A 13,125-nucleotide genomic window follows, 5' to 3' on the forward strand; every position below is an offset into this window, starting at 1 on the left:
CAATAAAATCTCGTATGAAAGACAACAGTGCACAATAACCACATTAGCTTCTGAGATTTGGATACAAACAAATACTCTAGTAACAAACTTCACACAATGCACAAAAGGCAAGAGCTTCACAAAAATTGGTCATAAAAGCATAGCATTCATACTGTTTTATTTTGCTCCAAGCTTGTATTCTCTGTCAAATGCTTGGGAAGAATGAGAACAGGTGTGAAAATAACAATGCAGAAATTGCCAGTGCATAAGCCGTTCAGGTGGCTATGTTCTCTAAAAGATAACGAACACAGAAAGCACGATTGAGATTCCCACTGCAGTTCTTTCGTACCTCTAGGATAAACTGTAGGAGATGATAGTCTACTTTAGAGCCTGTTTTGGAGCAGAATGGTATCAAATAGCTTTAATATTAATGAGAATTAGCTTGGTACTTTTCAAAGTAGGGTGTGAATGTATCCACCTTTTTTTTTCTGATGATAGACCAATGAAAATACATTCTGTACAAATATCAGCAAAACACACCTGAGAATATAGACAGTGTAATTAATCCATAAATTTTAAAAATAAATATGTACAATATTTACATTTTAGACAGTTTCAGAAACGAACACATCTAGATTATCTACCACTATCTAAAACAATTCCCTATTACAATAGTAAATACATTTGCTTTACAAATATTTATAAATACACATGTATAAACTTTTTCAGTGAAAAGTCTGTGGATTCATTGAAAAGAAAAGCATGAGATATTAACATTATCAGCTAACACTTAGTTATCAAGTGTCCACATATTGAACAGTCTAGAACATTACACATCAGACAGAAGTAGATTTTCGGTGCTGAAAATATTCTGTGTTCTGCTTCTGAGCCATCATACTGGCAAATCTGAGTGTCTTTTCTGAAAACCTGCAGAAAAGCAGCAGGGCTGAATCAGGCTGACTCAGTGATCACTATTGACTGTACCATGTCAGACAGGGTTTCTGAGTCTACTTCTTCTTTACCATTATCTGAATTTTCTGATGAGATGTAACAGCCAGAATCTCTTGGGCATTCATTTAACTGTGATTTGTCAAAGCCATGGTGAGGGCTTAAGCTCTGCATCTCCTGACAAACCTCACTTTTCTCCTGCTGTTCACCTAGAAAGAACAAGAAAGGAAACAGATTGTAAAAATAAGTATCCTGGGGAAAAAAATAAATCAGATAGCAACATGATTGATCTTGAAGAACTGTAGAAACAGAGCTGGTAATATACATATGACTAGATCAATATCTTCTGTCGGCCAGAAAAAGAAGCCTCAGCATTAAAGAACTAAAAATTTGATTACAAGACTGTAACCACATATAAGTTGATGTCGAGCTTGGCTTTGATCCTGCAGTATGTTGCTCAGAGATGAATACCAGAGACTTTGCTATCATCCTTTAGGCTGCGGTCCTTTAGGCTGTCCACAGGCGCAACAGTCTACTTGTGTGGTCACCATGCCCACAGTAGAGATGGCAGCTTTTCCCCTCCAACATTCAAGTATTGCAGAGCCTGTTCATGCAAATAATCACATAGCCTACTGCGTCTTGTTTCTAACACATGGCATTATAGATGTTGTGTCTTTTGAATGTATCCCCCACTTTGTTACCTACACTAAGCAGTGTGTAGTGAGGCAGAAGAAATCTTCAGGAAGAAATTCTTTGGTGTGAGGGTGGAGAGACACCAGAACAGGTGTCTCTGCAGAACCCTGCAGCCGGTGAGGCTGCAGATGACCCATCCCTGGAAGTGTTCAAGACCAGGTTGGATGGGGATTTGAGCAACCTGATCTAGTAGGAAGGTGTCCCTGCTCATGCAGGGGGATTGGAACTAGATGATCTTTAACTGAAACCTTTTCAAATGAAACCATTCTATGGTTCTGTGTAACATGCTCATCTTCAGAAGTGAATAGCACGAAGAGGCAGTAATCATGTTTTCTAAAGTACTGGACTGTTCAGTGGGAGTGGGTGGCTGATGGAAACTTCCTAAGCTTAACTTGATATCCAAAAGCTTATTTTCCAAAACACACGCCTCAGACAAATCTAAGACGTTTAACTCATGCTGTATGTTTTTTGAACACTGTTTCAAAATTAAGTAGAAGCAAATTATCTTGCAAAGAATTTGGCCTTGTTCAGCTGCTGTATGACTAATCTGTTTATACTCAGAAATCTGCAACTCGGCAAGAGTATCAACAGACCTCTCAAAAAAGCTCAACAAGCCTGTGCCTTGCTGACAGGATATACCTGTATATCATTAATCTAATACATCTTGTGGTTAAACTTCGTATTTATATTTTCTGGCTGAGAAATACATGATGTCTACTCACAGTAAATTTCTTGAGAAAACAAGCTATAAGATACAATATCTTTCCCTTTCTTACTGTTTTGTTTGTTTGTTTTGTTTTGTTATTGCCCTCCTGTAACTGTATTTTTACTTCAAACTGTGGCTTGGTTTCCAAAGTATAAGGAACAAGTCTCAATGGAAACAGATGGGTTTACACCAGATTTTAGCCCTCCAGAAAAATGGCACAACTTTGCTTTGGCAAAGAAAGTTCCCGTATTTCACTTGACTTGTTAATTAATGGTTAAATAGTTAGTTTTGAATATTTAGTGAGATATAAGCTATCTCAATTCAAGTCTAGGCAGAATGGAAGTCCTAATATATGAAATATTTTATTCTTTGTCAAAATACAAATCTAGTTTAGCTCCCAGAATTAGAAAATTTCTATGAGAAAATTCATACTGACATTTGTTTCAATTGTTGGAAATTGTAAGATTGGGTAAGATGGGAAAGATTCTGTTGTATTGTATAATAAAAAATAAATTTGAAACAAATAGTGGAAATGTTCTGCTCTGAAAATATTGAAATGTAACAGCAGGAAAGTCAGTACCTTTCTTCCTTGTGTGAGATTTCAATGAACTTATTTCATAAAGCATTTTGGTATATTGAGAAACATTTTTAGGTCTTGCTGGAAGCCTTGTAGATTTGTTTTGATTTATCAGTTCTGTTTAATAAGTTATAACTTTCAATTGCTTAATTAAGTTAATAAAGTAATCTGATTTTTGAAGAAAAAATTCTGAAGTCCCAACTTAGTAATTTTTGCATTAAACCTGAGGTTATAGGCATAACCTGTTGTATTAAAAAAACCCAAAACAACAACAAACAGAACAACAAACCAAAAAGACTGCATACTTCCAAGGAATAGAAGTTCCACCTTGCTCCCAAATACATTAATGGTTAATTGCACTTGTGTGAAAGCATACACTTTTCAGCAGATTTAATTGATATCAGTGACTGATCTCTGTCTCACCCTTCAGAACACAGTTTGTCATGTCAAATGTTATCTCTCTTTGGAGGGAAAATATTGGATCACGTAGGGTCCAATTGATTTCTGATTTAAGTCAGGAAGGAATTACAAAAGGCATTACACCATCAAAGGTATTTCTGCTGCTATTAGTAGCAACAGAAGTAGTTTAGCACAAATAACAGCAGATGCCCCAGTAAAGCCTTGTCTAAATTGTGTCATTATCCCCTTGCACCCATCTGACCAGCACGGAGACAACCTAGGTCTTGGTCGCCATGGGCTGACAGAGCTCAGCTGGTGGCTGGTGAAGTCCTGGGTGAAGTCCTCCTGCGGGGCTGCAGACAGGGCTCCCGTGCCCTCACCTCTAATCCCCTCATCAGCCTAATGCTGCTTGCTGGTGCTTTTATCAGCTTCTCTAGCATCATCTGCTGCCCTGGCAAACAGTGACCTAAAAAGTATTAATCCTGTTTACATTTTCAAGGTCAAAGAGGAACCTCTGCCCACATTGTTTGTTTTACAATGGAAAGAAGACTAAGCAACCAGTGGATTAAAAAGAAAATGTAGTTTTAGTCAGTGTATTAGTGCCCTGTAACTAGTTGTGATAATCTGATTAGTTCCTATATGAAAAACAGATCCTGAATTCTTCTGTAGCAATGTCTTTCCCTTGTGTGTTTCAGGGAAAAAGACATAGACAAGCCTAGAACTGAGATTTTTTTTTTTTTTTTAAATCTGAATTTAGGTCAGTTAGGATAATAAGAAATTTCTATTTAGAAAACATACAGAAATGCAAGATTAGTAGAACTTCCTAGGCTTTTTACAATAGAATAATTTTTTACACTAGAAAAAAAAATCTTCAGGTGTTTGAGACAGTAGATTTTTCATTCTAAGTAGGAAAAGTTTAAGAACACCACCCTCTCATTTAAGAAGAAAAGACTGAAAGATAACTTTGGTTCTTTTTTTCCTTCTCCTTAACGTAGCTTTAAATATTATGCTGTAACTACCAAACCACTTGAACCGGATGCTGAATATTATAAATATATGTAGCATACAACTTTAGATATTGCTTCGTGAGAACAGAAACAATGACTTTTTATTTATTTATTTATTTATTTTTCTTTTAACTTTTCGCTCTTACATTCAGTTCAGCTGGATTCCTTTCTCTAACACATACATGTGCAAATTCCACATTAGTAAAGGTAACTTTGCTGTCTTAATCTTTTGGACATCAGAAGAGAGATACAATGCATAGGAAACAGGAATTGATAAAATTAAACTGTCATTAAATGTTGCAGAATCATCAGAAATAACTATCTTACCAATAAATGGAAGTCCTATCATTTTTCTACAGTAAAGCAGTTTTATATAAGATAAATCGCTTTCACCTACTGTTGTCTATGATATGGCCAGAAGAGTCCAAGATATATTTAATTTTGACACGTATATTCTAATACTACTTTAGACAGTAGGATTATATTCAGACTTCTGAAAAAAAGTGTGAAGCTTTTAGCCTTGGTAGTAGATGTGTGACGCATACTTATCTTTCTCCCCATTCAGATCTTTGAAATCAGTTTTTGTTATTCAATTACAGATACGCATGACACATGAAGGGAGGGATCTCTTTTTTCCTTCACCAGCTTTTTTCCCTTTTTTAATGAGTTTAAAGTCCTGATTAGGAAAGGACTTTAAGCTTAGGTTTAAGGCAATTCAGCTCAAAAATGTTGAGAAGTCACACTGACACCAGTGCAGTTAAGTCAGTTTATAGCAGGTGAGTGGCTGGAGGCCTGGATTTTGTCTTGGGGAAAAAAGAAGTCACTCAGCAGCAAGCCAGACTTCATGAGTCTGACAGTGTGCCTTCATGAGTTTTGCCCAGAAGGAGAACTGGGCTAGGAGCATGATGCTCTACGTTGAGTCACTTCGGTGATTCCTGGAAGGTGCAGCAGCGACATTACTGAGCAGCACCAGACAATAGCTAAATAGAACAAAGTGTGTCTTCAAGGCTGATGTTAGGCCCCCTATGAATGCATGAAGACCTTGTATCAACTTGTTGTGCCTGAACTAGTTAGACCACCTAAGCATAAAGTAGAAATGAAAACTCACAAAGCATCAAATTCAGAAAGGATAACTTGAAGCAGTAAATAGCCATACTTCTTATAAAAAGCAGAGACCTGAATGGGTTCTGTACATATGTGGAATACTATGGGGACTCAAAGGAGTAAACTTTTTTGTGGATATTTACGGACATGCAACTTAAAAAATTGCACTCACTGAGGTCAGTGGCATAGCTTTTCTGGGTGGGACACTGAACTGTTGGGAGAGTCTATGGTGAAAACAGCAATGAGAAGATTCTTTTTTCTCCTAAATCTGGAAGCAAACAGATTTGCCTAAAAAAAAGGTGAAAAATACTAATACTCATGCAAGGATGAGCTTCCTTGAGTTATCTGGAAATATTACGTCAAGGTCAGCGAGTTGTACCATGATACAGAAAGGGTGATTGTCTTTGAGTACTATTTGACCTTGACATGACATTGTGTAATTCCAAGTACAGAAAGGAACTACTCAGTATAAAATGGTACTCTTGATGCTAGCTCCACTTGTAAGGAATGCAACTGAGAACTGAAAGACATGTCCTCAACTATGTACTTATCTTGCTGTTCAAGTACAATAAATAGAGGATCAAACCTTATCTGGTACCAGCAGTAGGATTTAGAATATGATCTATCAGTGAAATATGAAAAGTAAGCTAAGGAAGTGGATTTGGAGAGGTAAATGTAAAATATTATCCTCCAGATTGCACATATGCACTTTTAAAAATTTTATTTTAAGAAAATTAACTGTATGCACATATCCAATGAAGTTTAACTCTTCTTTAACCCAGAAGAACTTGAGACTACTGCAACCCACTAGACTTCAGGAATGAATCTCTTAGCTTACATAATCTAAGTGAGAAGAGAATCAAGGCTATTTTGCACACAGAAAAATGTATGTCCTGGGAAGCAGTCAAGAAAAAAGTTCAAAAATTCTTTCATTACTTTATTCATTAACCATCTAGCAACTCCTTCACTTTAAAAATAGCATCCTACAAAAGCACAGACATCCATCTCCTGTCTAGAAGCCATCTGGGAGAAGAATGGAAAGCTATTAAGAAGTACTTTATTGAAAAGGAGCTTTTTTTTTTCCTCCCCAGCCTTGGATTCATGGAAACCAATCATTTTGTCCCAAATATATAGGTCTGATCAACTTATAGAAAATCTAAAAAGAGATCTGGGAAGGTCATGATAAGCTTACAAAAGACCTTGCAGTTCTAGGATAGCCTTGCTACGTGAGGTACTTAAGGATAGTGAATTTGGGCCTGGTCTCCCAGGAAAGGTAGAAAGAAGATCATGAAATACCAGGAAGCAAAATCTGCTTGAAAAACACTATGTGGTAGCATTTGCTAAATTAAACTTACTTTTTCATTGCTGGTATAAGATGGGCAAAGTTTTTTCTTTCATGTTAATTGAGGACTAAACCAAATGTAAGATAAAAAAAATACTTGCTGCCAGAAATCCTACATTTTGCACAGTTTTAAGAAGCGTATAATCTGTAAAGCATTACTGCAGGCCTTTTGCTTAGAAAACTCAGTGACTGTTTATTCTGAAACATGAATGATATGGTCACAAGTAGGTGGCATGAAGAAATTTAGTATAATATATAATAAATGTCAAGAAAAAGCTAAGGAAAGAAAAAGAAATTAAAAGCCTTGTAAAAACTTTTGGACACTTCACAATATCAGATATCACATTAAAGAAATATTAAATCTTGTTTTACTACATTTATAGTAGAATCTAGCAAAACGAGGCTATGTTCCAGCGTGCCTGGCTATTCTGAATAACAACGGAGCCACAAAACTCAGAAATCCTAGCATTTCAATTCTGGACCATATCTGAGACTCCATCCATTAATCAAACACATGCTTCATGGAAGCACGAATGTAATGCAAAGCCATGGAAGTCTTCCAAGCTCAATGAAAAAGATGGGCTTCAAATAGTAAATATGGTCTATGACCTTAGTATAGTTTCTCACAAAGCTTGTAAAAAGAGTGAACCTTTACCTGGAAAAGTGCTGAATTTATATTCTTGGCCAGTAAACAGGTTACCTTGTAACTGTGAGTGATTATGCTGCTCACTTCTAAACAATGCAGAAAGTAAATTTTAATTAAAAAATAATTTATGTTGGACTGAGTCATGCCCATTTAGGAAAAAAATATTGACCTAGGAAAGTTCAGCTCAGATGCAGAATTCACTTTCACAGTAGCACCCATCTCTTTCAACCCAGTTTTCCAAACGGATTGACAGAAGGACAAAGAGGTCAAATGATTTGGGAGAAGTCAAGACTCATGCTGAACTTATCCCCAAAATCATCTTGACTCCCTGTCTTTCTTTATAACAATTTAACAGATAGCTTCTATCAATTATGTCTTTAGTATCTTCCTTTTTAGAGCAGGTTGTTAAGTTCTGTTCTGTCCCTACCAGTCACAAAGATAAATGCTATGAACCTTTGGCAACCAAACAAGGCAAGGATTTGATTCAGTCCTGATTCAAGGCAGTATCCTAAACCAGGAAAGTATTTATGCATGGATTACCTTAAAATATACATGTGTCTTATGAAACTGAACTGGACTTAAGTGAATGCATATAGCTGGCACGGTATATAAAGATGTCTTAGTTCTGGTTGCTGTGAGTATTCTTACATTCTGTGAATATTATTTTATTGAATTTGAACACTAGATTGGCTATACCTATCTAAAGTGGATCTGAAGCAAATATTAATTTCATCTCTTGATCTAGGACTACAGTGTCGTCACTGATTTTGGAGTATAAGCCACTTTATAAGGTTTAACTTTATTATTTCCAGAACCATTACAAGAGTTTGAACTACTAGACTATCATACATTGAACACTGGGGACACTGTTTTGTCTGGAAAAGTGACTTAATCCCATGCCAACAATTAGGAAGAACCTTATTTTTATAATTAAGGTAAATTTATTATTTTACAGTGTAACAGACATGTAAGGACCTTGCTAGATTTAGTCCTTGCAAAGATGTACGTAGAATATTAAGTGTTACAACACCTTCAGTAGAAGAAAAACTTGGTGTCATCTTCTAAAAAGGTTAGGTGCCTAACGCTGCTTGCTATACTTGTTACATATGGGATGTAAATACATGTATGCTCAGCTTAAGGGCAAACTAGAGAAAGGAATGTATTTTCAGATTATTTCCAGCCAGATGCCTGCAATGCCATTCTTGCAAAATGTAACCTTTTTCCCCCTGGATTCATTCTTTCAGTCACTACTTTTACATAGATAACCCTTGAAGAGTCTCTTTCTAGCTTGTCATCTCACAAAGCTATAGATCAGAAAGAACTACTGAACCTGGTAGGCAAAGTAATGCACCTCCAACGTGTTTGCAAGAACCTTTCCCTGGAAGCTGACAAACAACAGGAAAGACTGCATACACAAATGGGGTCCCAAAAAATCACGAATATACAGTAAAAAACAAGGTCAGAAAAAACATAAAGAGGGAGATTAGAGAACATCTGCAGGGAAAGTTGAATGTATGAGGTAGTCAAAGACATGTCTAGAAACCCAGAGTTTTATGTATTGCAGCACGTAGGGTATATATGTTCAGGCAAGTATGTACATACATATGTACATGCACTGGAGTGAGAATCAGAAAGATGCCTGCCTAGAGAGGAGATAAAAAGTGGACACCTGGCAAGAACTGATAACAAAATATCCCAAGAAGACATTGTTTTTCCAGGTCTCTTTTCTTTCTTTTAGATGCTTCTCAATGGCGAGTGCACATTTGAGGAAATGACTGCTCATCGTAGGGGTGAGTATGCACAAATATTAATGAAGAGGAAATCAGCCTGTTTTGGCTGAGTGTCTAATTAAATAGATGCTTAGCTGTAGTTTCCAGGTATTTGACATAAATTATTCAAAATTAGCAGTCAGACTAGAAATACCATTAAAATACCATGAGAACAGTATTTTCTGATCTGTATCCTAGCTTTTTCACTCTTACTGAAAGGAACAAGGGAAAAAAACACAGTGGTGATCATAGACACAGACCATATGATCAGCTTTCGGATACTCATTGTGAACTTGAGTCAGATTCATTTTGAGAAAATAATGCAAACCAGCTATTAATGTATCTTTTTTTTTTTTTTTACAAAACCTGCCTACAAAAGCAACTGATTTGGTAAGGATTTAAGTGTGGGATGAAGCGAGGGAATGAAAACCTGTGCTCTTTTGCAGAATGCTGTTTTTTAAAAAAAATAAATTAAAGAAAATTCTTTACTGTAGCTATTTGAAGTAATGTCTATTTTGGTACAGATAGTGCAGAATGTGGGAGGTTTTATTTTCTGCTCTTGCACCAATCTTGTGACTTTTGGTAAGGCACTTAACGTCTCTGAGGATTGAGTCCCCAGAAATAAATAGTGTTGTTCTTAAGCAATAGTTGCTACCAATCTCTAGTGTAGGACCTATAAATAAGATATTTAAAGTCATTCATGTGTTACTAGTATAGTAATCACATACATATCTAGAAGAGATGTACAGTTTCCTATCTGAAAAAATAGGAAAACCACCTGACTCCATGTTTCATATTTAAAAGAAAGATCATTTAACAGATCAGTGTGAGAATCACTATTTCTTTAAATGTGTTTCTTCAGTTAAGAGTTGCACGTGACTTAACAAAGCTGAAACACTTACTGTCACAGTCCTGTAGATTTTCAATTGCTGATAACAATCTTGCCCTGTCTTCTGGGTTTGAAATATTTAATTCAATCAAGTGGCTCTCCTGTAGATCCTTTAGGTCCTCCAGAGTTTCATAGCCATTTAGCAAGAGGGTTGAGGCATATTCCTACAAAAAGAACCATGCAAATCCTCTCATGTAAACAAGCACTGTGTTTAGTAGAGGAATAGACACAACTTCTTTTTTACATTTTTTTGTCAGGTTGAAGTGGGCTCCATTCTCCAGTCTGATTGATTCATCTTTGGCATAAAACCAGAGTTGGAGAGCAAGAGAGGATAGAGGCAGAGATGCCTGGGGGTCTTCCTGGTCATCCCAATATCTTTGACCAGCACAGAGCTCTCCTCAAAATTATCTAATCTGCTGAATGCCTGAATTTTTGCGGGTTGCTCCACGCATGCCTCCCATGATGGGCTCAGGAGGGCCTCTGAGGTCGGGTGTGCTCTGCCTTTGTGTGGAAGGAGCACTTTGGTATACGGGAGAGTGAGAAGCTGAAGGATCACACGTTTCCCCTTGAGCTGTGTCTCACTGCGGTATGAAACTGGGTAAAGGAGTGTTTGCATCAGCATCAAAGCTGTAACTGTTATTAAAACTTACCTGTAAATTGTGACCTAATTACACTTTAACACTCAGTTGAGAGCTGGGGTTGCAGAGAGGGAGAGAGGCACAATATGAGCATAGTGCAAAAAGACTATCGCTGCCTAAAGATGGTGAGAAATTAGCAACCCAAATTTTCAATGTTAGCACTGGAGTCAGACTGCAGTCCTGTCCCTGAGGTGTCCACGGTCACACACCTCCTACGCTTAGGCACACAACTGCAGTCAGGTTACAGTGACTTTACAAGTAGCCACTGTGCCTCTTCATGTGGTCTTTTAGCCTGACCAAATAATGTGGTAATGTGCAGTTCTATAAGCCACTCACATCAGAAGAAAGACAGACATGAAGCTGCTTTGCTTTTGCTGACATGAAAACCACTGAAACCTGCCTTTCTACTGCATCCAAATCTGACTGCACAGAAATGAAAAGTTTCAAATTAAAGGTTTCAAATAGAGCTAGGAAAAGCTTTGGCTGACCTGCAGGTGGACACAATCCAGGAGCTCTTGCAATGTTTTAGGCTTGGTCCTTTTGCTTCCTCTGTATGGCTTTATCTTTCTGGGTGCAGCTTCCTCTTCCAAGATAATATCCACATATATGAACTTGAAGTTTCCTACTTTGTTGTTCAACATGCCTGTCCATATCCCCATAGGGGTTTTACAAATTATATCTATAATGTCTCCTTTCTAGAAGAATAAAAAGAAGTACACCATTGCTTACAAATTTGGTTTGTTATATGTAGCTTTTCCTCTATGGACCCTAACTAGCACAGACAGCACAGAATCTTAACTAGTCAGTGTGTAGTAACTTTTTAAAATTACCTAGATTTAGCTCCTTTGCTTTTACAAAATTCCAGCAAAATAATTACAGAAAATTGAGTTAGTCCTTATCTCCAAATCTTTGTGAAGGAGAGGTAAGCGTAAGCAGCCCCTCTCACTATCTTTGTGATCCAATTGGTCCCTGAAAAGGGATAGGGTTGCATCAGCAACCAACTTTTGCCATGGATAGTGAGCATAACTTCAGAAAAAAACAAGGGAACACTGTGAGGTTATATTCCAGTTATGTGCCAAACCATTTACACACTAATCTTATTATCCAGCATCTCAAGGGTCTTCAAAAACTGATAGCTGACCTATGTGAAAGGTGGACTCTTACCCATTTTGCAGTAAAAAACACTGGCTGCATTTCTCAAGGGCAATAAAGAACACTCTAACTCCCTTAATATCTTCCTATCTCTCCTTCCCAAAGGGCTGAAATTTTACTCCCATGAACACAATCAGCTGATAAAATAGTGGAAGGTGCCTTAGCAGATAGGTCTGAAGGCTTCAGCACTCCACACTTGTGCATTCACTCTCAACTGTGAGTGCAAAAAAGAGTGACAGCACAGCTACTTCAAGAGGCTTTTTGGTAAAGGTGTTCACAGCCACGCTATGGGAACCAAAGTCTCAACTCCACAAAACAGCCACTCTGAGTAATTTGTGTAGTAAAAAAGCTCCCTTGTAAGTCATACCCAATACACAACTTGCTTCCATGACCTCAGAATTCAGTCTTCTCTCCTCCAGGCACCACCTAACTTATAAATATGTTGGAAGACTTTAAGGAGCTATCCAACAAATCCCCACATACAGACTCTATTTGGCATTCTGTTAAAAAGTTAAAAATGAAACTCTATTTAAATATCTGCTAACTATTCTAAGTCTTTTGAATCTTTTCTGGTCTGGTCAAGAAACCGCAAATAAAGTGGTTTGCAAGTAAACCCTCGTTTTGGTACAAACTCAAGTATGAAACTGACTGTGCTCCAATAAACTGTTTTTGTTAGAATACGGAGCTCAGTGGTATGAGCAGGTTGGAAATGGAAACTAATGTTTGTTTAAAGCTCTACAAGCATTCATTATTCAGCACACTCACGGAGGCTCAGGAACTTCAGACATGGGTGCAGATCAGGATTAGGCAGTGGCTCTAAGCCAAGCTGCAGGCACACTTTGAATCCACATTCAGGGTAGTGAAATTTTGTAAGATAAATTTAGAGGATTTCAACCTTAAATATTAGTTTATAATTTTAAAATACACCCTAGTGACTGAAAAAAGGAACCTATGTGAGCCAGCAGATATTTGCCATTTTGCAACCAGTTGAACTGTTTGAAAGAAATACCCTAGGTGTGGAGGGCAAGTGGCAAAGACTGGCAGAGCAATGGCTGTAATGTGGGCCAGAGAGGAGGAGAGGGAGACTGCAGTGACATACAGATAAGGATTTTGACAAAAAGACGAGACTGTGAAGAAAAGATGCTGAAGCATAAATATAACCTCGATATGAAAGAGTTTATGAGGAGGGAAAAGAAAGAAGTTGATATTATGGTCATGAGTCATCCAAAGGATGAAGACATTGAATGTATCTGTACATGGAAGCAGAAGAGAATTT

The 13,125-nt window shown here is 37.3% G+C and overlaps 1 protein-coding gene across 2 annotated transcripts in view; it reads right to left on the reverse strand.

Moving 5' to 3' along the window:
- Positions 1-717: 717 nt before the first annotated feature.
- Positions 718-13,125, reverse strand: part of SAMSN1 (SAM domain, SH3 domain and nuclear localization signals 1) — a 78,856-nt gene continuing 66,448 nt past the window's right edge. For both annotated transcript variants that reach the window (XM_051608093.1, XM_051608184.1), the window contains 3 exons: positions 11,186-11,392; positions 10,073-10,223; positions 718-1,136 (listed from right to left, as the gene is read on the reverse strand). In XM_051608093.1, the coding sequence (XP_051464053.1) occupies positions 931-1,136; positions 10,073-10,223; positions 11,186-11,392 (564 nt within the window). In that variant the 3' untranslated portion in view covers positions 718-930. The remainder of the gene's footprint in view (positions 1,137-10,072; positions 10,224-11,185; positions 11,393-13,125) is intronic.

This window comes from Apus apus, chromosome 1, assembly GCF_020740795.1.
Source record: "Apus apus isolate bApuApu2 chromosome 1, bApuApu2.pri.cur, whole genome shotgun sequence".
Classification (NCBI taxonomy): Eukaryota; Metazoa; Chordata; class Aves; order Apodiformes; family Apodidae; genus Apus; species Apus apus.